The following is a 26810-nucleotide window of genomic DNA, read 5'->3' on the forward strand; positions in this document are numbered from 1 at the left end:
TCTGAACATCCCCTCGCGGGATTGATTGAAAATGTTATTAACAGAGCGGGCACGTTCGAATCCTCTATATCTAACATTTAGCACTTTAATAGCAACTTATTTTCGCCGGCGGGACATTTACTGAGGACCAGCAGAGCACACCACTGTGGATATTATGATTTAACAAATCTATCTGGCAAGAGGAGGACCACATTATGGACCAGGTAAGCACTGAGCAGCCTGACTAAGGACTAACTAACGTTATCAGGCAAGCTTGTAGACCCTTTCATGACTGCAATGCAAGCCAGGGGCTGGAATACGCAGTCACTTATTCCTCGTAGTAGCCAGGTTAATGTGCACCATCAAGCACTGCTTAAAAGCTAGCGGTGGGTCCAAAATATATCGGATATAAATGTCAAAGGTACCCAGCGTTCCATTAGGGTTTCACACACAGATGCGGCGGGGTTTGAAAGCTCGGCGTTGCTAATAAACATTTTAAATCATTTTTATAAACGAGTAAAACTGAGGCTGAAATGGCTGCTTCCTCATTTTACAGTAGGAGCGCTCTGATGGCTGGGCGCGCCGCGCAACAGACACGTGAATGAATGAATGAATGAATGAATGAATGAATGAATGAAAACTTTATTTAACAGATTGCAGAATGGGTACAATACAGTACGGCTCAATACACACAATTGTTAAGGGGATGCAGACCAGAGAAATACGTTTGTCTTGTCTTGTTTGTCTAGACGTCATATTCTCTCCCGGCCGTATGTATATTTCTCTCCCACCCACCCACCCCCTCCTAATGTACAGTCTCCTCCCCATCATATACTCTGTCAGGATCTATGGGTAACAGTACTGTATATTTGAATATCGTATATGTCACAAATGTAACCATACTAAATACCTGTATGTCATGTATGTCCCTATGCCATAAATGTCATGATGTCTTGTATGTCATAAATGTCACTATGAATTGAAAATGGGGGACCCTGATGTAAACAAGACAAACGTCTTTCTCTGGTCTGCATCCCCTTAACAATTGTGTGTATTAAGCCGTACTGTATTGTACCCATTTTGCAATCTGTTAAATAAATAAAAATAAAGTTTGACTGGCCGCCGAGCCATACTGTAGTGTACATGGTGACTGCTTGACTTAAAAAAATTAAAAAAAAATTAATAAAAATATTTAATAATTATTTTTTTTATTATTATTTTTTGGCTTCCCCTGTTATTTTACCCACGCGACGCCACTGGTTAACCCTAGATCTTAGATCCTAAAAACGATGTGATTTAATGTTCTATGTCTTACCTTGACTTTGTCTATTTTGTTGCTATCTATTTTATGCTTTATGTCTGCACTTTATGCATTGCTCTTGATCTGCCAATGTTGTGCTCATTTTATGCCTGTCTTTTTTTACTGCTGTGAAGCACTTTGAGCTGCAATTCTTGTATGAAAGGTGCTATACAAACACAGTGTATTATTATTATTATTATTATTATTATTATTATTATTATTATTATTATTATTATTATTATTATTATTATTATTGTTTGCTTCATTAATTAAAGGGTGTGAATTTAAGTGTTCTCTAGTGCCTTTTGTCCGCTTTAAGGTGGTGGTATAAGTTAAAGGTTGTGGTGTCGAAGTAAAAAAATTCCGTAGCCCGATTACGTGGGCACCTATCTGGGCTAAGCCCCGGAACTCCTACAATCCTAAATCCGCCCCTGCTGTCCACACTACAACAGGCCATAACAAGATGATTCACTGTGCCAAGTGCAAAAGTCGTTTCCACTACAAGTGTGTTCAGATCAAAAGAAGGCCATCTATGGTGATCTGATTTGATCACAATAAACAGTGCAGACAGGGGCGGCTGGGTAGCGCAGTGGACTAAGCACTCACCTACCACCGCAGAGACTCTGGGATCGAATCCAGCTGTCAGCAGTACCTCCGGCTTGGTCAGTCGTCCCTACTAACACAATTGGCAGTGTTAGCGGGTGGGATATGTGTCCTGGTCGTTGTAAACAGCGACTCCTACTGGTCGGTCGGGGCGCCTGTTCAGCAGGGAAGGGATCTGGGGGAGATAGTGTGATCCTCCCACGCGTTACATTCCCCCAGTGAGAGTCCTCGCTGTCAGGTGAAAAAAAAAAAAAAGCATCTGGCTGACTCCACATGTATTGGAGGAGGCATGTGATAGTCTTCACCCTCCCTAGGCTGACAGTGGGGCAAATGCGCGCAACGACCAGGAAGGGAATTGGCATAACGACTAAATTGGGATGGGAGAAAAATACGAAAAAAAGTGAGAAAAAAAATAGATAAAAAGAAATAAACAGTACGGACAGTTAATCTGATTTGAGAAACAAAAGAAACTTTCAACACTCAAAGTACAGCCTTGTGAAAGTTTATCCAAACTTTATTCTTACTGTTAAGTCATGATTAATTGGCCAGACCATTACGTACACAGTGGACTTGTATCGACTACAGTAAATCAATATCTAAAGACTTGAGCAGCACATTCAACTATTGAACACAGTGTGGTAATGAGACCAGACACAAGTACAAGTTTCAAGTTTCTTTAATAGTTTCAAGTTTCTTTAATAGTTGTCATACAGAAGTACAGAATACTTTTATACAAAATGCTTCTTACTGTTACGCTCCAGAGACTGTGCAAGACAAGATAAGTATGAAATAAAATAACATAGTATAGCATGTAAATTAGAAGTAAAAAAAAAATGAGGTCACAGTGTTCAGTATAGGTACAATGTTCGATGCAGAATAGACGTAACTGAGTTACCATATAATATACAATACTGTGCAGTGTACTAATATACAATACTATATAGTGCAAGGCAGAAATGGGATGAGGTGCAATTTAGGTACAATTTACAGTAGGTGTACGAGTTGTAGTGCAAAGTATAAGAAATTATTAGTAGTATATATTCATGAAATAGACAACGTTAGAACATACAATTCCCTGTAACATGTCAATGCAGTATTCATTTAATTATTTGTGTTAATACTGAAAGTCTTATCAAAAGCAATTAAAATTATTCATACATAAAGCCAGCCCACAGTTAACCCACAATGAAACCCTGCAAATGAGCCATGTGTGCAGCAGCCATCTCAGTTCAACCTGTAAGCATTTTGCTTGGATTTCACATTATGAATGATTAGCTGCCTTTTTAGGGTGTCTATCTCTTTGGCACTACACTGGAGTTTCACTTGAATTATGTTGCTAAGGAACAGTTTGGACCCAAATGTATTTCCTGTCAACTAGTGCATTAGCTAACATTATCAAATAGTGCATTAGCTAACATTGTCAACTAGTGCATTAGCTAACATTGTCAACTAGTGCATTTGCTAACATTGCAACAGGAACGTGGGTCCTTTCTAGAGCGTTATTGTTGTCACTTTGAAACTGTCTATGTAAGGGGATAATCAACGAGCAGGTGTGCGTTAAACGATTTTAACAGGGAGTTCCGACCACGCATTGTGAGAGCGTTCTAAACAGTGAGTATTATTCATGATATACTCACGGTTAAATCACCATGAATACTGCGCTGGCTTTAGAATGTTGTAGAAAGTTTCAACTGCCGAATGGAATGGAAACGGAAACTGTGTCAACATGACCTCCTCCGCGAACAACATTACGTTTGATTTAACGTACCCGTTAACCATAAATGAGTGGATAGATAAAGAGGACGGGCCTACATCTACCGGTATTCAGAAAAACAGCATTATGGCGGCTGGGTGGCGCAGCGGACATTACGCTCGTCACCAACGCAAGAGACAACGGGTTCAACTCCGGCTGTCGGCGTTGCCTCCGGCTTGGGCCAGCCGTCATACTAACTCAATTGGCAGAGTTAGCGGGTGGAAGTCGATGGGTGGTAATCTGGACGTTGTGGACAGCGACTTCTACAGGTCGGTTGGGGACGCCTGCACAGCAGAGACAGGAAATGGCGGGGGTAGTGTGAGCCTCCCACACGTTACACCTCGCCAATGAGAGTCCGCGCTGGCAGGTGGGAGGAAAATAGAAAAAAAATGAAAAAAAAAGAAAAGAAAAACAGCATTATTACACATGCCAATCCAACAAAAGACGAGCTGGACGTGCTGGACCAAATATTCTAAATTTGTATTATTATTTTTTTTTGATCGGATCGGGAAAGATCGGTATCGGTAGATACTCAAAAATCACATGATCGGGATCGGATCGGGATAAAAAAAACGTGATCGGGACATCCCTAGTATACCATATAGATGTTTCCCATCACAAAGTCATCAAGGGGGGGGGGGGGGGGGTCGTTTTACAAAGCTGCGATCAATACAAAAGCCTGTTTTAGGTTCAGGGGCGGCTACGTGGCGTAGTGGGCAAGGCGCTCGCCACGAATGACGGAGACGCTGGGCTTGCCTGTTCGAGCCCAGCGCTCCACATTGCTTTCAGTTTAGCTGGTCGTTCATACTAATACACATTGGCCGTATTAGGGGGTGGGAAACTAATGGGTGGGGATCGGGCGTTGTGGACAGCGACTCCTACAGGTCGGTTGGTGCGCCTGCGCAGTAGAATCAGGAAGTGTCGGGGGCAGCGTGAGCCTCCCACGCGTTACTCCTCGCCACTGAGAGATCGAGCTGCGCAGGTGAAAAGATGCGACTGCTGTTACCTCAAGTACCGGAGGGGACTTGTGCTATGTATGACTTAGTCCACATTGCAGCCGGCTTGTGGGAGGCAAGAAACAGCGTTCGTGACAGGGGAGGGTTGAATTGGATGATACGAAATTGGGATGGGAGAAAATATAGAAAAAATGGGAGAAAAAGTGGATAAAAAAAAAGCATGTTTTAGGTTCAGTAAAATAGACCTAAAATAGCCCTTACCTTTGTCAGAAGGTACTCAAATGGATAATCCCAGTAGTTCCATCACGATCGCCATTACTTGTGTACGTTGGGCCTGGCTATAATACGGGAAACAATAGGTTTCAGGCGAGCAAATCGGCGACAGATGGCTGTGTGCTGATTCACTTTGATGGGGAGGGGATTCCTACAGCCGGAGGTAAAGAGGCACTGAAAGACAACTGAAAGACAACTGAGAGACCCAGTTCAAAAGGTAGGCGATACTGCCACCTGTCGAGATTCGATCGTCATTGCAATTATAAGGTAGGCAGCGGTGCCAGGGAGACACAGGCAGGTCTGCGCGAGTGTTTAGAATGGGAAAATCGGGGGGAAAAAAAAAGGATCTAAACCCGAACTATCTCGGGTTTGGCGCTCAAGGCTTGGATTTGAAAACCCGAACTATCTCGGGTTTGGTGCAAAATGAGTTAACAAAAAGGATTTTTTAATTATATTTTACAGTATGCAAACGCTTTACTAGCTTGAATAACTGAGTTTCTATATTGCATAGTAAAATTGTGGCTAATTTCCACTAGAGGCTACAACAACAGAGAAAATACTTAACTTTGTATGAGCTCAAATTCTGGTTCAGACCTTTTAGCAAAAACAATACGTAATTTGGATGTTAGAAGTCACCTCTATGGAGCAGCCTGAGATTTACATGCACATATTCAAGGTCTCTCTCTCTTTAGGAGAGATGTGGTGCATGTTCACAACTATGAACTGGAGTGGGGCACAGGAATACCATGTTAATTCCCTGCAGCAGCAGGAAGTGACCCTGATTGAGTGTAATTTGGTCTAGTCAATCCTGCAAATATCAATAAGTCTATTGAATTTGGGACAACTGATGTATGTAAAGGCCATTATACACATTACTACCACCACCCATTAAAACCTACATTATACTCGAACCGGTCCCAGCGCACCGATCCCAAAATGTAACTGTGTGTGGGAAAAGCGCTGTGATTGGCCCACTTGCCTCGAGCACCTTGCTCTCATGCGGAGGGGAGATTACCAAAAGGGTCGCATGGAACTATAATTGCTCATGCCACCTCAACCACCGCAGGGGATGCCGAAGCAGACTTCCACACTGGTTCTTTATCTGCGGTGGTCGTGAGGGTGTGAGCATTTATATTCTTTTGCGTGACCTTTTTGCTAATCTCTCAGAGCAAAGTGAATGCGGAACCTTCGTGGCTCGAGGCAAGTGGGTCAATCACAGCACTTTGCGGCCCTTCATCGCCCTAGGCGCAGCTACGTTTTGGAAGAGGTGCACCTACATAGACATGTATAAAGGCTAGATAACTCACTCGCACTGCTGGCCAATGGAGACCGACGTTGCCACATGGCGGCCATCTTGCCACAGGCAGCACGCCAACTCATAACATGAATGTCTATAGTGCATGTACTATTGAAATAACCATAGCTTGCAAAATGTTCAACCGGTTTGGTTTGTTATAAACGTCAGAGAAGTAGATATCATACTGCATACTTATAATGGACTTTCATATGAAAATAATTTCAACATGGCCAAGCATCGTTTGTTATAAACCAAACAGTTTGTAAATCTGTCAAGATTTCAGCGAGTTATTAAGAGTATTTTTGTTTGTGCAGATCACTGACTGTTGACTGTGACATGTTTTTTTTTTCATGTTCGAGGATACATTAAGTGTTAATACTTCTCAGGGGAAGCATGGCCCTGAACTTTCCTAGATGAATTGCTTTTCTGCTCATGTTGAAACATGAATAATAATGCATCTAGTTACAAATATTTGGATGATGAATTATTATAGACTGGTGGAACATGTCATGGGTGAATTTATGGTTATTATTTAGATATGCTTTTCACTGCAGAGTAGATGCCACCTGGTTTACGCCACGGATTACCTTCCTTTGATGACTTTTTGACGTCGGTTATATATCAGAGTGACAGCTCAGTGGCCTTGCATTGCATGTTGGGATAGTTTATCTTGGTGCTCTGAGATTGGCTGTGTCGCCCTCACCCATCATTGCACATTGCATTCCAAGGCTGATTGATCACATTATGTCCATGCACAGGTATAGGTCTCAGGTTTCTGGTCTTCTGACCGTTCCTTAAAGTGGTAGCTCACCGTTTCTTGTTGAAATTCTTCTTTTAGGATATGCTTCTGATAAATCTTTGTAGTTTTTACGTGCATTTTAAGGTAAAAAGAAATGTCAACTCCTCCGACAGCAATAAAAGGAGCTGTAAGTGGTATTGTTAGTATAGTGTGTCTGGTCAGTAACATGGGTGTCCCAGTATCTCGTCTCTGCAGTAAACAGAAAATAAATGTTCTGGTATCCTTTCCCACTTGCAGTCAGGAGAACACTAGATATTTGTACTTGTTTCAAAATAAACTTGTAAAAATAAACATATTTGCTTATAACCAAGTTGTATTTCTTATTTTTGTCAACGATTTTTGCTGTGTGGAGTGCTCTCCTCATTGGATAAACGGGATACCAGCAAATATATTTTCTGTTTACTGCAGAGCAGAGGGACTGAGACCCATGTTACTGACGGCTGTCAGAATGTAGAGCTATTCCTTTTACATGTAGACAATTTATTTTATTTATAACAAAGAAAATACCACTTACAGCACCTTTAACAATGGCAGCAAATGGGGCAACACACAAAACAGAGACAATACACACCAGCTTCATTATGTCAAGTTTTACATAAACGGCTACAACATAGCACAAATAATTTGTGCTATGATGTAGCCGTTGTTTATGTTAAACTGTTGCCTTACCAAAGATTGCCAGAAATATGTCGTATAGCATCACATCCTGCAATCTCCATTCAGCAAAGAGTGAGGTGTAGTGCAATCAGTCAGTCCTGGGGAGACTGTCAGCACTGTTACCTCAGTCTCAGCACTGCATGTCAACCTGCATTAGGATAAAACGGCACAATTCATCATTCTAAAAGGAAAAAGATGAGGTCTGCAATGTGCAAATAATGTTGGATGTGGCGGTATGTGACAAGATACTGCCCTCCAGTGGTTCACATTTGTAAGTTTATTGATCATTTATCATGTGCAGCATGAGGCAGTAGAGTCATGTCAGAAATATGCCTGGAGGTCATTCAAAAAAAAGAAGAAAAAAAACTGAAGAAAAGAAATAACACTTCCATAATACATGGCTGCCATTTCTTTTAATAAACATTTGCCAAGGGGAGAAACAAAAACATTTTAGTTCAAAGACATTGCTGCTTGTCTCTTCTTTTTTTAACTTGAGTTACATGATGTGTTTTCAATGTGTTTAGGGTTTTATAATGGCTATTGGCAAGAAGGCTTGTGGGAATATTTTAAAGTAAAACACAGCCTTTCTCCATCAAGTCATTCAGTAGCCATCAGTTTTACTGCAGTCGTCCCAAGTGATAGCAGGCTCTCTGGATCCAACAGTACTGACCCCCCCCCCACCCAAGTAACCCTCCCTGCCATGAACCCAATTAACTGAACCATCATCTCAACATAGTCTTGGCCAAAAGAGAGGAAACTACATTACTGGTCATGATTCTAATTGTGCAGACAAAGCACATCATTTCGTTTCATAACTAAAATAGTTTCCGCCTACTTGAGTCAGTAGTGCAAAACATTAATACTAGTCTGCCCTTGAGCAAAAAAAAATAAAAGAAAGGCTAAGGTAGAGATTTAAAATATACCTGGCCTGATAAATGTACACTCAAAAAAGGTAAAAGTTTAATTTAAAAGACAGCAGAATAGATTACAAAAAAATATGAAAATGGTATGAGCAAGAAAAGCTCCTCCTTTGCAATTTCTCTGTCCTTCTGCAACATATCCCAGATAGAGGAGGGATACAACGCCTTACAGATTCTTTAACTTATTACAAATCAAGTGTGCATCTCTAGATCCCTCCGTCTAGCCTGAGAGGCATCAGGCTCCTTATCTTGAGTCCCGCCGGTCTGTGTCCATTGTCACAAGCGGGGCCCATGTCATTGTCACATGTCACAGTCTCGGTCTTCAGAAGGGCAGTCCTCGACCTCGGATCGCTGCTGCCGAGTTCACGTGCGGAGCGAAGCCCAGCGGGTGGGGCAGAGCCTGGGAGGGAGAGCCCCAGGATTGGCCCGGTGGCGGGAGGGGCAGGGGAGGGGCTACGCCGTCGCTCCTGCCCATGGCGTGGTTGTACAGGTGGATAGCAGTGGGGTTGGGCTGTGCCTCCACGGGCAGAGGGCTGTGATTGTACTCAAAGCGGTGGTCCTTGTCCCCGGTGAACACCATGCTGCTGGCGGCGGCTGCCGTGCCTGAAGGGTAGGACTCTGGGCGGGCCGGAGCGAGAGGCCCCACGGCCGAGGAGGAACCGGGGGGCTGGGAGGGCCCACCGCTGAACACCTCCCTCAGGGTATGGGCCGGCAGACCGCCGCCTAGCATGTGGCCCATGTAGCTGTCCCCGAACCGCGCAGGAGGGAAGGGAAGAGGAGGCAGCGGGCGGCCGTAGTCTCCGCCGTAGCACGGCCCCTCCACACCGCGAAGAGGAGGGTATTCTGGCTCCAGAGGCCGGCCTCCGTCCACTCCGCCTGTCGACGACGCGATGGCCGAGACGTGGCCCGTCTTGTGCTCTGGGGGTGGCTGTCGGTAATCCAAGTCTGCGTGCGGGGGCGGCTCTGGAGGCTCAGGGGGTCTCTGGTCCGGAGGCAGGATGGACACCCCGCCAACCTCAGACACTGAGGGACAGAGCATAGACAACTATTAGTACATATATGATCGGGGAGTTCTAGTTCTAATCCATCTGATGTCAGAATAACATTTCACATTAACATTTCAACGACATGAGGAAGAAACAACCGCTCGAGGACGGATACCTGGGGAGATGGGGCTGGGCTCCGGGGGATGTTTGACCTCTGGAGGGGGGGGAGGCCCCCCTGGTGCACCTGCTGGAGGGTTGGCGCTCTCCGCTCCTTCTCCACCCTCCCCGGGTTCCTGCCTCGGAGCTTGCTGAGCCTGGAGCAGCTGCGCTATCAGCATGGTCATGGCCGTCTGGGTCGCGGCCGCGGCCTCCCCCTCCGGGATTCCGGGCGGCGCCGACGGAGGCGGCGAATGGGGCTTGGGCATGGGGGGCGTCCGGGGCATTCCGCCCGAAGCGGCGGGCTGGGGGGGCTTGCCAGGCGCGGGCTGAACGGGGGGCTCCGCAAGCCGCTCTGGGTCGGCAGGGGGGAGGATTTTGGAGAGCTGCTGCAGGGTCTCCGGGTTGACCTTGGAGCTCATGGCCTGGGCGAACTGCGCAGTGTTGATGGCGCCCTTCGGCTGGCCCAGGAAGTTGAGGAGGACAGCCAGCTGCTCCTGAGTCAGCTGAGAGTTGGGCCCCTTCGGGTCTGTAGGGGGGAAATGCAAGAACATAGATGTATAATTTTATTAGATTATAATAAATATGGGCGCCCAAGTGGCGAACCATGCAACGCGCTGCGTCGCGATATGGCCGACCCGGGTTCGATTCCCGGACCCGGCGTCCTTTGCCGAATGACTTCCCCCCGCTCTGTCTCCCGTTCTTCCTCTCTATCTCTCTCTCTCTCTCTCTCTCTACCGGACTGCCCGGTAGTAAAAACAATAAAAATCTACCAAAAACATAATAAAAAAATAAGATTGTAATAAATATTATTATAATCACTTTTTGTAAAAAAATAAATAAATAAAGATCTGAGGAATTCTAGTGGGTAAAGGATCAATAGGCGGCAACATTTGAGATTTCTTATAATATCTCAACAGTAAATCGATAGTACTAAAGAAACGCAAAAATAATCATTTCGGGAAGGCAGGCATCCTGTTTGGAGGCGTCCTGATGTGTTCTGATTGGGAAGGTTGTTGTCGAATTCAGTTTAAGGATTTAAAAATATTTCAAGTTTGAGTTCTGCCGATAAATCAATGGCCCCCTATTCCTATTGCCATTGTAATTTGTTGCTTAGAATCCTATCCGCCCTGTTTGAAACTCATTTGTCTGAGGAATTGGTCAGAATTCTTTGCCTGCAGATTAGCTATAACCAAGTACGAGTAGCGTGGACAAGAGCATTCTTAAAAGGGACACGGGTTATGGATGAGGAGAGAGGCTGGAAGGGTGTGTCAAGAGGTGGCCCTGTGGTTTCAAGTTGTATTATGATATAATAAACCATAATCAAACGCCAAAAAGTGGGTTCGACTTTATTTACCTACCCTGATTTGATAGAAAAATTTAAAAAATAAATTGCCTTTTTGGCAGATTTCCACCATTTCCACAAAATACATTTTCATATATGGCTGCTTGTCTACATCCTGGGACCTCATTCAGACTTACTACCCCTACCTTAAGCCTGGTATGGTAGCCCATACCATGTTACAATGCCATACCATACAATACCATAAATAAATAATGAATTAATCGGAAGTGTGTGGTACTCTGATACACTGATAGACCCTCTAAACACTGTGATAGACCCTGTAAACACTGACCCTCTAAACACTGACCCTCTAAACACCCTCTAAACACTGTGATAGACCCGACAAACACTGTGATACCTCTAAACACTGACTCAGCTTTCTTCTTCACTAAATACAACTGTTAGCTTGCAACTAAATAAACATAGTCTGATACAATTATTTGTATTAACTGAACATGGATACAATTATTAGCAATCACAGCATTTCAGTCCACCATTTTGCAGTGTGCAATATTTACATGGCTAACTTAGCTAGCATGCTAGGCTAATTTCCGATTGCTAACTAGCATGGTAAACTACTTGAAATTGCATCTCAAACATTCTCTAGCAAAATAAACAATATTCTGAGCTATGTGTGTGCTTCTGCAACATTACGCTCACCTTGAAATAAATTGTAAAACAATCTTTAATCTCTGGGTGGTCTTTAATCTTTAATATCTCAATCAGCTGTGAATCCGCCAAAAAGGCAAAAAAATTGCAAATTTTCTATCGGAAATCGGGGTCGGTAAATAAAGTCTAACCCACTTTTTGGCTTTTGATTATAGTTTATTATATCATCATAATACAACTTGAAACCATAGGGCCACCTCTCATTTATCTATTTTCCATTTCTTGACACACCAGTGGACACGGGCCTCACCCAGCAGAGCAGAAGCAGCCACCGCCTGGGCCTTGAGGCCCCCAGGAGCAGGGAAGCCCTGTGGAGTGTTACTGCGGCTGTCGTCGTGGCCCAGCTCCTTCCGGGGCGCTTTAGGGGCGGCCAGCTCCTCTGGCATCTGCTTCTGTCTCCGACGTTTCTTGCTCCACAGCTCGTGACAGTCCTGCCACAGAGGGAGACTGGGAGAAGGGTAGAGGAAAGGAGAGTCGGGACCAGAGGTGAGAAAATATATGGCACCTGGAAACTTTGATAGAAAAACAGTTGAACAAAAGAGGGGCGTTTCGCCCATGTCTTTAACCTGAATCCTACTGTTGTGTTGTGAGTTGAGATGTTCCGACATAAAAACTTGTATTCTGTGTCTCGAGAGCTCGGCTGCGTTGCAGAAACTCTGCTGGATGACGTCACCCGGAGGAGAGCAGACCTCTAGTGAACTGCAGACACCATTTCCTCAAAAAAGAAATGTTGGGCCTACTACAGTTCAAAATGGTTGAGAAAATAGAGTTCAACAGAGGTCTGCTCTCCGCCAGGTGATATCATCTCAGAGGGCCGATGTGGCCAGGGTCTCGAGGCACAGAACATGTTGGTAAGATTCACACCTGGTTATCACATGTCCTCCTCACAACAGGAAAATAGGATCGAGGCTAAAACAAATTGGCAAACTGCCCCTTTAACTCTTTGGACGCCAGACCCGATGATAGTCGGGTTATCTCGCCATGCGTTGAGTGCCAGGACCCCCGAAAACCCGAGTATAGTCGGGTTTTCATCGTTATTTCTTTTATTCGATATTTCCATTCATTACAGGCACACGGACTCGGGGTTCAAGTTCAAGTTCTTTAATAGTTGTCATACAGAAGTACAGAATACTTTCATACAAAATGCTTCTTACTGTTACGCTCCAGAGACTGTGCTAGACAAGATAGTATCAAATAACATAATAACATAATATAGCATGAATTTAGAAGAAGAAAATGAGGTCACAGTGTTCGGTATAGACATATGTACAATGTTCTGAGTTACCATATAATATACAATACACAATACTATGCAGTGTACTAATGTACAGTACTATCTAGTGCAAAGCAGAAATGGGATGAGGTACAATTTTAGGTACAATTTACAGTAAGGTGTACGAGTTGTAGTGCAATCCTTCATCCATAAATATAAAGTGTGGGGAGTGGGTGCTACAGTGTGTTTGTTTAAAGTGGGTGTGTGCTATAAAGTGTGTGGAGTGGGTGCTACAGTGTGTTTGTTTAAAGTGAGTGTGTGCGTGTGGATGTGTGTGCTATGTGCGTTTGGTGGTTGTTGTTGTTGTGTAGTGTTCATTCATTGTTCGTTTAGCAGCCTGATGGCCTGGGGATAGAAGCTACTTCTGAGTCTTTCTGTGCTCGCCTTGAGACTCCGGTATCGCTTGCCTGACCGCAGCAGTTCAAAGAGGCAGTTGTTCGGGTGACTGGAGTCTTTAATGATTCTCTTAGCCTTGCCCTTGCAACGCTTGTAGTAAATGTTCTGGAGGGTGGGGAGCCCCCCTCCAATTGTGCGTTCGGCTGAACGTGTCACTCTTTGTAGTCTGCTTCGGTCTTGTGCAGTGCTATTCCCAAACCAGGAGGTGATGTTGCCGGTCAAGATGCTCTCTATTGTACATGAGTAGAAGTTCTTAAGGATCTTCTGGCTGACTTGGGGAATCATCCTGAGAATGCCAAAGTGCAACACCGGCCGCATGCACCCAGGTAGCAGTATCAAGCACCCTTTGAAACATTATATCTTGGTCTGTGCGTCGATCAAATGTCTCCGGTCGGACTTTTCTTTGTCTGGCAAGTAGAGCGGTTGTCCCGATCGGATTGAGAAGCGTGAAATGCTCCCGATGCATGATGTGTGGCGGATTATGTTGGCGACACGATCAACACCAATACTGGGACTCGCAATCAGATAATTGGACTATTCTTTTTGGGGTACATCCTAGTGAAGGTAAGGGCTATATGATATCAATCCTGCTGTGATCCAACCATGACTTCACCTCGATCACAACATATGTGTGTAACATTACTCCACAACGTATGCCGTTGGTGATGATCAAAGCATCAAAAAACGCATGCATTCATGATGAAACATAATACCGATAATATAGATTTGATTTCGAAATAGTAGCGTGTACAGGTGAGAAACGGCAACACTTTTAGCGAAATGCACGTATTGCTGCGAAGGAGCGTCGTTTCTGGGATTAGACAGGATAACTATAAAACTATACTCATATTCACCACGGTATAAAATGGGAATGTATGAATGAAACAATTATTTCTTGTTCACATATTGAACGATAGATAGTCGATGTCAAATGGGCCATTATATTGTATCCATAGCTATAATATAGAATAGTTATAGCCCTGCAAACACTGCCACTTATTCCTATCTATTAGAGCTTGGCGTGGTAAGTACAAACGATGCTCAACTGCGTGGCGTCCATTGAGTTAATAGACCACCGCAACACTTCTGGTATTCTGAAATCATGGTAGAAAGAGCGGGGGGAGACAATTAATGAATGTGGATGAGAGCCTTGCCATTAAGTGATTGTAGCTACGGCTGTGGGGGTGCTGGAGACATGATCCAATAGACTTTTATACGCCTGAGTCTCCTGAATACGGAGTGACCAATCCGCACCTACTCCAGAACTACGCATACGCAGATTGCCCACGGAGTCTAGGTTCATCAATCTGCGCATGTGTAGTTCGGGAGTAGGTGCGAAAAAGTTACTATAGCTCGGCCAAGAAAGTGCAGATCGATGTGGGATTGGTCTCTCCGTGTTCTGGAGACTCAAACGTATAAAAGTATTATTGGATCATGTCTCCAACACCCCCACAGCCGTATCTACAACCACTTAATGGCAAGGCTCTCATCCACATTCATTCATTTTCTCCCACCGCTCTCTCCTCCATGAGCTCAATGTAACGCGGAAGTGCAGTGGTCTATACGTTGGCATGGGACTGAAACTTACTCTGGTGGGGGCATCTTGTCTGGGTCCACGTCCTTGAGGAATTCACTGCCCAGGGCCTGTTCAGCTGTACAGCGTTTGCTGGGGTCCAGATTCAGCATGTGGTCAAACAGGTCCAAGGCTGAGGGAGGAATACTGACAAAAGAGAGGCATCGAGAGCTTAGTGAAAAGGCACAGCGGGAGGGCTTGTCCTTTACACAACAATTGAGCCAAGTTGTTGTAATTTCTTTTACTTACAAAGCAAACTCCTCTCGTAATCGTCTGCGGTACTGTTTCTTTGGTTTCATGGTGTTGAAGTAGGGCAGCTTTATCACATCTGGCCAGACAGCAGGGCAGGGGCTGCCACAGATACGACTGCAGGAGACAGGTTAATTTGTTTGAGATCACAATGGAACACCGTTTTCCTCTTTGTTGACATGACAACAGGACAATCTTGAACTTTAAAACTCAAACAAACGTTTGTGAAAATGCGAGTTTAAGGCAGGACACCCCTGTTGAAAATAGCCTAGACTGCTGCAGTTTCATGAAACATATAAAGCAATCATCAAAACCATCAATAAATATTACATTCTCACATTTTTGTACGTGCTGCATCATGTAAACCAAGCTAGTGAAAAATACTTTAATAACTTTTTTTCACCTTAATTTGCAGTATCGTGGCTGGCGTAGAATGAGTTAACAAAGATAGCTGGTAATTTACAAACGTTTTGTCATTTCCATTGCATGGGGTATTTTATGTCAAAAGGTACCGGTAATCCACATTTATCATCATATACCGGTACATAGTACCGGTATTTCTTATGGTATCTATTTAGTCATTAATCAGAATGAAACTGAAAGATTAACTGACTTCCACTGAGAAAGAAAGTTTGAAAATGTTTGTATTTATTTTTAAGAAATAAGTTAATAAATTAAGTTAATAAATATTGGCTTTTTTTACCGATACCGATATTGTCCAACTCTTAATTTCCGATACCGATATCAACCGATACCGATATATGCAGGGTTTCACGCCCCAAAAAACGGAATAATTTCAGGTAATTAACATTACATATCTCTTGTAGTGGAATTAACACAACATTATGCATACTTTTGACAATAAATTAAATCTGAATTTGTTCTTACTTGCTTGCCTGGGTAAATAAAGGTTAAATAAATGTAAAAAAAAAAACTATACAGATAATTGCCGATATCACATTTTAATGCCAATATCGGACATCCCTAATCCCTTTGTTTCCGTCTAATTAATCAGGTTTCCGCCGGGAAGCGCTGAAATATTGTTCGAGCCGTGAGATATGATCCCTTTGTTTCCATCTAATTCATCAGGTTTCCGCCGGGATGCGCCGAGATATCAACTCATAATTTCACTAATAACACTTTTTAGAAGTTATGAGAAGTTTCTTATCACTTCTCGTATGCAAAACTATTTCAACCGTGCTATAGCTGGCTAGCTAAATACAAATGTTGCCAAAGACTTTGATTCTATTTGTAGGACATTTTACAGAGTATACAGTGAAATATCACTTTTTATTATTATTATTATTTTTTTTAATTATTTATAGCATTTTCAGCTTTTTTAGTCAACGCAGGACCCTTTGGCCACGCAGGACCGACAGAGGAGAGAGGGTGAAACGGGAGGAGAAGAGGGGAAGACATGCAGCATATGGCCACTGGGTCGGGGAATCGAACGTGGGGCGACCGCTTCGCGACTCTGCGTGTTATGTGGTGTGCAATATCACTTTTGTCAGTGCATCACATCATTACATTAGACTGCTGGCACTGTGGAGGATTACTTGTTTAGAATTCTGTGGTTATAGAGGATGATACATTGGTTACTGGCTGTCCACGCTGCTGCTAAGACTGACGGTCTTGTTTTTTTTTTACCACTTTCAGCAGGATTTTACTTACCTAATCAGCTCCAACTGAGCGAGCTCCTGATTGGCTTGAAATATGGGTTTCTTTGTGAACAGTTCCCCCAGAATGCATCTAGGATGATGAGACAGAATGACATTTAACCAGAGACAGTCTATATACTGAGGAGAATGCATCTAGGACGGACATAATGACATTTAACCAGAGACCGTGTATATACAGAAGAGATGGAGCACTGTGGGGAGTTACGAATGGACTGATCCATTGTGAACAGTAAAGATGGCGGCAACAACGCACTACTTGCTAGAAAAAAACACATTCAAAGAAAATAATTAAATGTTATGTTGAGTAAAGATTCTGTTGAAGAAACCACTGGATGGCACATGTGTAGAAGCTGGTCTAGGTGGAAAAAATACTTCCATCACAAAATGTTCCCTTTTGACCAAATTAATCATTCAATGTTGCCAATAATTTACCAGTGACTTCAAATATGAAAGAAAAACTATGATATGTATGACAGATCGTTAGATATGGATGCCGCCCTATTCAAAGACATAGGGGTCAGGTCTTAGTCCCCGTTATAAAGATGGCGGCAAAGTTGATTTAACATTTCTGTATCGTCATTGAAGAGATTGTTCAATATGGAGATCGGAGATTAAATCTATTTAATCATCACCCTTACCCACAGCTCCACACGTCAATAGCAGGTGTGTATCTCTCTTCTCCAAGGAGCAACTCAGGGGGGCGGTACCACAGTGTGATCACCTTGTTGGTATATGGTCGACTTGGAGGGAAAAACAGGAATGTATAAAGACATGAGTATCTGTTCATCAGCACTAGGGTTATCACAATTAATTTCAATATTGAAATTTGAAGAAAGTATAATAATTATTTGACTACCAAACTGCCAGTTGAATGTAAATTTAAAATATATATATATTATAATAATAATAATAATAATAATAATAATAATAATAATAATAATAATATATATTATTGATATGAGGTGAAATGAAGATGTATCACTGGTTATTAGCAAATACAATACACAATAAACATGTTAATTGTAAGCATTTTATGGCTGCCATGATGTGGTTATAATATGTACATTTTATCATTAATATTTGAATTAGATTTGTGAGTATCATACACAAAGAAGCGATTGGAGTGAGGTTAATAATAGTTTTACATCAATAAGGCATTGTCATTCTTCTCACCTACTTTGTGTATTTCATGAAAGCTATGAATATTTATATACCACTTTATCAATAGGCGTTGCTACTGTTTTCAATATGGCAAGTCACTGGTAAAGCAATACAGCTCATCAAGTCTAATGTGCTTCTGGTAGCTGAAGCTAAATAAGGGTCAAAATAAGCAGGTCAGAACAGGCGTTAACAGAAGTCTCTCACCTCTCCTCTGAGTTATACAGCCGAGCCAGGCCAAAGTCTGCCAGCTTGATTTGACCCCTAATGAGGAGAAAGATATTCACAACACTTTATTTGACCGCTAATGAGGGAGAAAGATATTCACAACACTTTTCCTCCCATTCACAAAATAAAAAAATGTCATACCAAATGAACAAATAAGCGCTGCGAGACAGATTGCGTCCATGTCCCAACCAACTCACTTGTTGTTGAGCAGGATGTTGGAGCACTTGATGTCTCTGTGGAGGAAGTTCTTCTTGTGGCAATAATCAAGACCCTCCAGCAACTGGCGCATGAAAGACTTGATGTGGCTCTCGTTGAAGTGAACCAGGCCGGACTCCAGCAGGCCCATGAGGTCGTGGTCCATGTATTCAAACACAAGGTAGAACGCACCTGGGATAGGAGATGGAAGGCTTTTGTTTAATCAGTCATCAGGGGTTTATAACTAAATGTTTTGTTATAAACGTTTTATAGTCTCTTAGTCGTTTAAAACGCCCCCCCCCCCCCCCCCCCCCCCTTTCATGGAACATAATGCCGATAATGTGGACTTGAATCCGGAACAATAGCGGGTTCAGGCGAGGAACGCTAGAGTCCACAATGTAATGGACGTGTAGGGCTATTACTCAGAATTTCATGGATTACAATAGACCGCCCTAAAACCATACTTATATTCACCACGGTATAACACGGGAACGTATGGATGGGGGGGGGGAAATCTTTTTTGCATCTTGACCGGAAGAAACCCAATGTCAAATGACTATAGCACTGTATCCATAGCTATAATATGGTTATAGCTCTACAAACAAGGTGATCGTTTACATGGGGTTAATAGGTGAAATGAGGGGTTAATGATGAGTAAGAGGCGTGGCACTGGATGCGTTAAGAGGTTTAAAAACATTGGTAAACATTTAAATATACACTTTGACTGCTGTTTTGATAGGGTTATGGTCTTTACTCTTGGCTACATTTGAAAAAGAAAACACAACATTAACCAAGGGCACATGTGGGCCCTCGAGGACGATTCGCGACGTGCCACTTTGCCGACCTCAAGCCGTTCGGGTGTGAATTTCTTTTAATACAATATATATAATTAAAGCCCTATTTGTTGCCTGTCGATTGCCGTTTCAGGCAACAAAATCCGTTCAGCGGTTCTCGAGTTACATGCCGAAATGTGAGGCGTGCACCAAAGTACACATTACCACCCCCAACTCCCGGGGCTCTAGCTCCGTCAATCATTTGGCGATCTTGAAAATATTTGGACAGGGTTGTAGCCAATGTGTGGCTTTCCAATGATACCCCACGTGGGATCTAATACGGCCTGTATTGATCGATTTATGATCAAAACAGCAGGGTTACAGCTTAACATGTTAAGTACCGTACTTGAGTAAAAATACTTAGTTACTTTTCACCACTGAAAAACACAGGCCTTGTTAATAATCAGTAGGGCTGACCTACTAGGGCCTAGATTCGATTTTAATTCGAAGCTTCGAGAATACAAAAAAATATATAAAATGTTTATTTTAATTTTATATATTTTTTTTATGTTGTGGGACTTGTACAGCACTTTGTTCAACTTTGTCAGTGCTGTAAAGTTTAAACCTTTTTAAATCTTAGACAAACGAAACACTTTATTTAAGACAGCCCTAATAATCAGTAAGGACAATATGAACTGAAGTGGTTGCAGTCGATACGTGGGGGTTGTGGGTTTCCTCATCACATCATCACACACAGGCCTCAGAGATGCCCAGTAAAAAAGTACCTTTGTCGTTCTTGAAGTCCACTGCATCCTCTTTGTCTGTGACAATCTCCTTCATGTTGATGATGCTTTTGTGGTTGAGTTGTCGCAAGATCTTGATCTCTCTGATGGCTGTGATAGGGAATCCCTCCTTCTCGTTATCCAGTCGGACCTTCTTCAAAGCCACCATTTCGGCTGTACCATGGAGGAGGGATAAGATTTACATTTAGTCATTTAGCTGACGCTTTTATCCAAAGCGACTCACAAGTTCTGTACGACAAGTCATCAGGAAGGGCACAACTCAAATGAGCTGAATAACAATGTTCATCAAAGTGTTGAGTGCTACAGTGTGCACACAGTTGAGTGCTACAGTGTACACACAAGACAGTGTGGAAGTGTGAAGATAGTTATAGTTAGTAGTAGTTATAATGCAACAAATTTCAACAAATTACTTTGTACGATAGTTTTATGTACGTCACAAAACACCACATTAATTTCCATTTGCAATAAAAACATAGATATGTGAGAAACTATTTAAAACAATCACCAGTGTCTTTGTCTTTTGCCTTGTACACCTGACCATAGGTGCCCTCCCCCGTGATTCCAATGATCTCAAACTTGTCCACACAACGTTTTCCCCAATCGATCTCAGTCTCATTGATCTCACCGAACCGCGGGCCGCAGATTCTGGGGATTAAAAGAAACAAAAACATATGAGAGGAACTGCAGTGACTGAGCAAAAAAAACGCAGAATGAGATCATTACTGTAAATATTGTATGCGACCACCTTGATCGGGGACATACTTAGGCCTGCGGCGAAGTGACATTTGGGCCTTTTTATCCTCGTGTGGGCTGTGCGGGGGGGACGTTGAGCCACAGAGAAGCTCGGGAGGAAGAGGCAGGTCGGTCAGGAGTTGGCGGGCCTTTCGCTCCAGCTGCTTCTTCTTCCCCAAAAGCGATGATGAGCCGTCCTTCAGACTGGAGAGAAAAAGTAAAAGAGAGGGCACGTGTAAATGCAGCAATGGTTACATACAGTTTATAGTTATTTTCGCTTACAATTTTATATGTTTATTTTACATATTGATAATACACGTGATTGTATTTCATTGTATTTCATATGGTTTTATATAGATAATTTGAATAGCACATGATTTCTTTTTACTTGTGTAATTATTTAGTTTCACGAGACTTTGTCTCACTTAATATCTGGTGACGTGTTTCCGCCTGCTCGCTTTGAGTCCTGACATGACCTGATGGATGGCTGTATTGACTTTGCGGTCAATTCTAGCAAGTAAATAAAGATAGTTGTCTAACAAGACAATCTAACAAGAAAAAGGACAAAGACGAAAGACATAAACAACACCAGAACTTCTCAATGTTCTCTTATACTGGCACACAGCCAATACGGTATTTATTTCTATGGATGATGATTTTCGTTATATGTTGACAGTTAATATTGACGGTTGATGTTTAGCTACGTTTTTGATGTGCTTTCAATTGTTAATTGTATCATTTGTATGTATTGTGTACGGTTTGGATGGAGATTGGACAAGCTTCATTAAAATCAGTTCAAGAAATCTACTTGTGTTAATTGCGTCGTGCCTGGAGGATGTCACAGCACGAGTGAAGAGAATTGACCCATCTCAAAGCCACCACCCTTTTCTAGATCCTCGAATCACAACTGTTCCCTCGAGGGAAGCTAGGTTTGAGATATATAAAAGTAGAGATGTTGCGATACCATTTTTTCCTTCTCGATCCTATTCCGATACCTAAGCTTTGGGTATCGGCCGATACCGATACTGATCCGATACCAGTGCATACATTAAAAAAAGAAATATTAAAAATAATTTTCTTTTTTACAGCTACAGATACTGTTTTATATATACTGTTTTTTAGTAATAACTAGGAAGTATAATGGTATTTATTCAACAACAGGTGATTGTATAGATTAGTATTAGTATCATTAATTGACAACTATGCTCAATGAGTTCACCCACGGAAAGGTTGTTGGGACATTGGTTCCGCACGGACGTTATACGTTGTTGCACTTGTTATCCAGTCTGCAGAGGCTCTGGCTAGTAGTAGCGTGTATGTTGGGATTTTCGATGCAAAATAAATATTCAACATTCTCTTTTGAGACTCCGCCTCAGACTCTTATCCTTTGGCACTAAAAGCTAAACATTGTCACCGGTATGGCTGTCCGCAACATGTCATTAATTGCGTGCGAGAGGTCGATGAGCTAGATGGAAATAATGTAACGTTACTGCCAGTAACTTACTGGTGAAAAAGTGATTTACCTTGGAATACTCCTTTGCCAAATTGCTGTACTTTGCTTGCAGGTCTGCAACCATTATTGCTGGATTATGAATAGCCCCAACTTTAGCCAAGGTAACGTTAAGCTAAAACTAGCGCTTCAGCTAATGCTAATAACACCAGCAAGCTAATACATCAGAGCTCCCCGTCAACACCGCTCTGTCGGGACGATGGCATTTAAGAAAGTATCTGCTGTGAAAATGACAAACAGCATTGACACTTTAATTCACGCTCGATTAAAAACATGTTTGTTTTATAATGCTCACTCTCAGCAGGAGGATACCGCACGTGTTGTTGATAAATTACGTCATATGGGATCGGAGGGTAGACTTGGACGTGTACTCGCCGATACCGATACCAGCATTTTAGGCTGTATCGGAGGCAATTCCAATACTGGTATCGGTATCGGAACAACTCTATATAAAAGACATAACAATGGCTGATAAAAGCAAATCACCAATGAACCAATACCTGTCTCCTTTCTGTATGTGCTCAAGAATGTTTGGGGGCAGCAACAGAGACGACAGCGCCAAGATGACTGGGGCGGTCCCTCGCTCCTTCTCTTTGCCTGGTCCAGATGCTGGCGCTTTCCTCTTGTCACGATGCATGGGCTCGTCTTTCCCCTTCCCGTCTCGCTCCCTGTCCCGGTTAGGCTGGTGCTCGGCCGTCCTCTTGGAGGGCCTGTCGGGGGGAGACTGAGGCTGGCTGGACACGGGGGTCCTGGGGCCCTTCTCAGGTTGCGGCGGAGAGGGAGGGCGGCCCTTCCTGGGCGCGTGGTTGGACTTGGGACTGGGCTGGTGGGCAGAGGGGCCCATGGTGGGCGTGGAGTTCTTGCTGGAGCTCTTGGCCTTGGCGGCCGCCTCCGCAGCTTTGGCCTTCTTCTGCTTGCTGAGCTCGGCGGCCAGACTGCTCTGGAAAGTGAGGGCGCTGGGCGAGAGGCTCGAAGCTCGGCTGCGGGAGCGCGAGTGGCGGTGGCGGCTGCGGGAGCGCGAATGTCTTGTGGATGAATATGGACTTCTGCTACGGGACCTCGCAGACCGCCTGCAAAAGGACAGACAAAGTACATGCTTTCTTAGATTCTCTTTCTCCATCACAAGACATTTAAGACATTCAGTGTCGGTTTTATTTAACTGGCATTATGTTAGCTAGAGTTTTGAAATGACTGAATGTCAATATTGAATGAATGAATACTGAATAGAATCAACGAAGGCTTACGGCACTCTGAACTGAGAAGATGAGGTGAGAGATGAATATATCAAACAAGCTAACTAAGTATTACACCCCTCGGGCTCACGTTGTGTAATGAATGCATGTGAGGAATCTTAAAGAAAAAAAGCCATTTGATCTGAGGAATGGGCCTGCCAGTGAGATGAACGGATTTGCACGTACCATAAGCATAACTGGACAACACAACGCAAAAATCCTACTTAGGCCATAAACCAAACCAACGTCAGTCATTTCAGAAGTCACAACTATGACAGGAGAGGATATTGGGCTAATAATGCATTTCGACACAATCACCATAAGAGAAAAAGAGGCGAGTCCTTAACACACAAGTCATTTGGCAGGCAACTTACCTGACATCTGGACTTGGGCTTCGTGATCTCCTCCGGTTTCCATAGGGACTTGTGCCCAGTTCCCCTTGTTCATATGGACTGTGCCGGCCATAACTTGGGGACCTGCGCCAGTGTGCTGGGCTGGTGGGGGACCGCTTTCTTTTGTTGCTAGAGTATGTACTGGGTGACTTTGAAATGTTATAGGCACCATAAACCTCTGGGTCTCGGGTGTGGTATGCTGAACTAGGGGACAGTCTTTTATTCCCATAAGAGGGGCTTCGTCTAGTTATCAACTGGTTGTAGCTACCACTAGGAGACTGGTATCCGTATGAATGTGATGTCCCATAGGGACTTTCTGCTTTGAAACCAGGACTCCTCCTGTAGGCCCTGAGTTCGTCACGGTCGTCTCTGTATGATTGAGGTGCATCCCTGTATGCAGACGGGGGTTCCTTGTCAGCTCTCGTTTTACTCCTGTGACTCTTAGAATCCCTTTTATCCACAGACAATGGGGGCTGAGTTGCAGGTGTCCTTTTCCCGTTTCTGTCGCTGTTTCTTGTAGTGTCGCGGTTGTTTTTAGAGCCGCTCACGCCACTTCCACTACGGGCTTTCACAGCGTCTCGCTCGCGGCTCTGGCGGTCCTTTCTCCTCGGCTCCTTGTCCGGTCTGCTTCTCTCCGATGCCCCCCTGGTTTGCGCGTCCTTTGCGGGGTGCACCACACCACGGCCTCTCTGGTGGTGTCTTCTGTCCGGGAACGACGGTCCGTTGTGGTCAACCAAGTCCACTTCGCTGAGTCGGTCCACCGACAGCCTGTCAAGTTTGGGAGAGGGACTCCCAGAGAAGCGCTCCGACTGGGAGCTCACGTCGTCATATTCCACCACTGTCCCGAGTTCACCTTCTCTCCGGAAGGCGCCCTTCTTCCGTTCACCGCCGAGTTCTACCTGTGTGCCGGTGTGCCAGGGGTCTCTGTCCCCCCTGGCCTGTCTGCGTTTCTTCTTCCTGGAAGCCGATGTCCGCCTCTTGTCTCTGTGCCTCTGGACGACACCGCTTCCAGGATCACTGCGTCTGTTAGCAGCATGTCTCTGTGCCGAGGGGCTCCTTCCCCGGGCCTCGCGGAGCACCTCTGAATTAGGCATTTATCTATGAAATACAACAAGGCTTAGTGTTATTATTTGTTTTCACTTTCGCCTAAACTATGATCCTTGGTCCACACAATAAAAACAAGACATTTGGCTAACGTGACGTTAACCGGGTAGCAAGCTAGTTAGCTAACGTGACAGCGACATGCATAGCTAAGCTAACGTCAGCTAACTCACTAGCAGGACGTTAGCATTCCACAGCTAGCTAGCTGGAAGCTAATAATGACTAACCAGCAGGAGCAGCGAGCTATATCCCAGATGGTAATCCATCACATTTGGCACCAGTAACATCCACGATCCGATCCAATTCCACAACAACGAGTTTAGTTAGTGAGCCATCTGGTTGATCGATCATTGTATTCCAGAGCTGAACATCTCCCCTGATCGGCTAGCGAATGCTAGCTAGACGAGTTAGCCAACGTTAGCTAGTAGTAGCCGTCACTCGCTAGCAACGGTGTCCAGCTAGACGGTCGCATTCCATTCCGTGCTCAGTGTGCACAGCAGGCCCGAAGACTCCCGATTTGTTGAAAAGTGAGTTCTTCACAAATGCCACCGATTATGTGGGCGTTTAAATCCATTCAATAAACGTGATCAAAGTAAAAGTAACAACTCTTTCCCCCCTGCTCACAAACTTCTTTACGCCTTCTTCCATCGCACTCCCAACGAGCAACAAGGAAGTAACTAGCACACGCGAGTTGGCTGGATAGCTAACGGCTAGCTAGTTAGCTTTCTTTCTCCTTGCGTGTGGACTTCCAAGTCAACTCCGGTAGATTCAATAAAACATTCACAAACACATCTGCTGCCACATATCCAGACGGGCTGGGTAATCCTATTCGCAACTGCACAGTTTAAAAAAACGCGATACAGTGTTATTTTCTGTTTAATTGGTCAAGCAGTTACTTGAATTTGCATCCAAATGTTTGAACTTTGTTCGCAAAGTAGCTGACATTACAGCTCGCCTGGGCCCCGAGAGCTTTCAAACAGTAGGCCTTGTGCGTCGCTGTTGTGACCAATGATACCCGCCTGCGTAATCCAGAGCAGTGGGTACGTCACCACAAGTGCGATCTTTGTTAATGTCCAGGCTAATGATGGAATCAAATATTTATGTTTCAGATAGCTATTGATGATTAGTGAGTGCAAGCTAGTGCTTGCAAGGCTGTATACAAACCCTGCACAGTAAACTTAATATGACAATGAGGTAATATTAAATTACAGTGGTGGAAGAAGTACACAGTTCCTTTATTCAGTAAAAACAGAAATGGCCTACCCAGAGTACACTGGTATAAAAGTACACATATTTTATACTGAAAAGTAAAACTACACATAACTACATTCTTGTATATCAGTGCTTAGGAGAATTCAACCCTCATTAATTGACCACTAAAGGTTATGTTGAAGTGGTATATGTGTTCCGGTTATGCTGGCACTGATTAGCCCTTGTCATCTTGAAGTTGTCAGCCTTACATTTTTCAAGTAAATCACGTTCATCAACTTATCAGATGAAGGCTTCCCACTCTCCCAAGACATTTACCATTATTATTTAAATTGTTTTTTTTTTTTACAATATAATGACAATATAATGTTGTTGAACCGTAACCCTTTCACTGCCAGACTACAGAAGGTTAACCCTTTACTATCACACAACCGACAGCACAAGGCACCTTGGTTGAGAATGCAGGCTTCAATCTATGTTGTTTAGTCCATCTGTTCAGTACTGTTCAAAGAGGCTGGCTCTGTCACATCATACTGTGACATCACAAATGTTCTAGAATGTTATATTATGACATCATACTGTGACATCACAAATGTTCTAGAATGTTATATTAT

General features: G+C 43.6%; 1 protein-coding gene across 2 annotated transcripts; it reads right to left on the reverse strand.

The window, feature by feature from the left end:
• Window positions 1-7874: 7874 nt before the first annotated feature.
• Window positions 7875-25924, reverse strand: cdk13 (cyclin dependent kinase 13). Of its 2 annotated transcripts, XM_084326556.1 has the most exons (15): window positions 25215-25924; window positions 23869-24984; window positions 22763-23332; window positions 20783-20956; window positions 20526-20665; window positions 20003-20173; window positions 18447-18636; window positions 18229-18285; window positions 17502-17603; window positions 16856-16933; window positions 15185-15301; window positions 14951-15082; window positions 11944-12140; window positions 9699-10208; window positions 7875-9560 (listed from the first exon to the last, which is right to left on the reverse strand). In XM_084326556.1, exons 2-15 carry the CDS (start codon window positions 24978-24980, stop codon window positions 8860-8862), a joined length of 4251 nt encoding a protein of 1416 aa, XP_084182682.1. In that variant the 5' UTR covers window positions 24981-24984; window positions 25215-25924; the 3' UTR covers window positions 7875-8859. The 2 variants fall into 2 exon arrangements, with proteins under 2 accessions (XP_084182682.1, XP_084182683.1); XM_084326557.1 differs by lacking the exon at window positions 25215-25924 and having other exon boundaries at window positions 23869-25190.
• Window positions 25925-26810: the final 886 nt, after the last annotated feature.

Source organism: Notolepis coatsorum, assembly GCF_963971535.1.
Source record: "Notolepis coatsorum genome assembly, chromosome: 12".
Taxonomy (NCBI): domain Eukaryota; kingdom Metazoa; phylum Chordata; class Actinopteri; order Aulopiformes; family Paralepididae; genus Notolepis; species Notolepis coatsorum.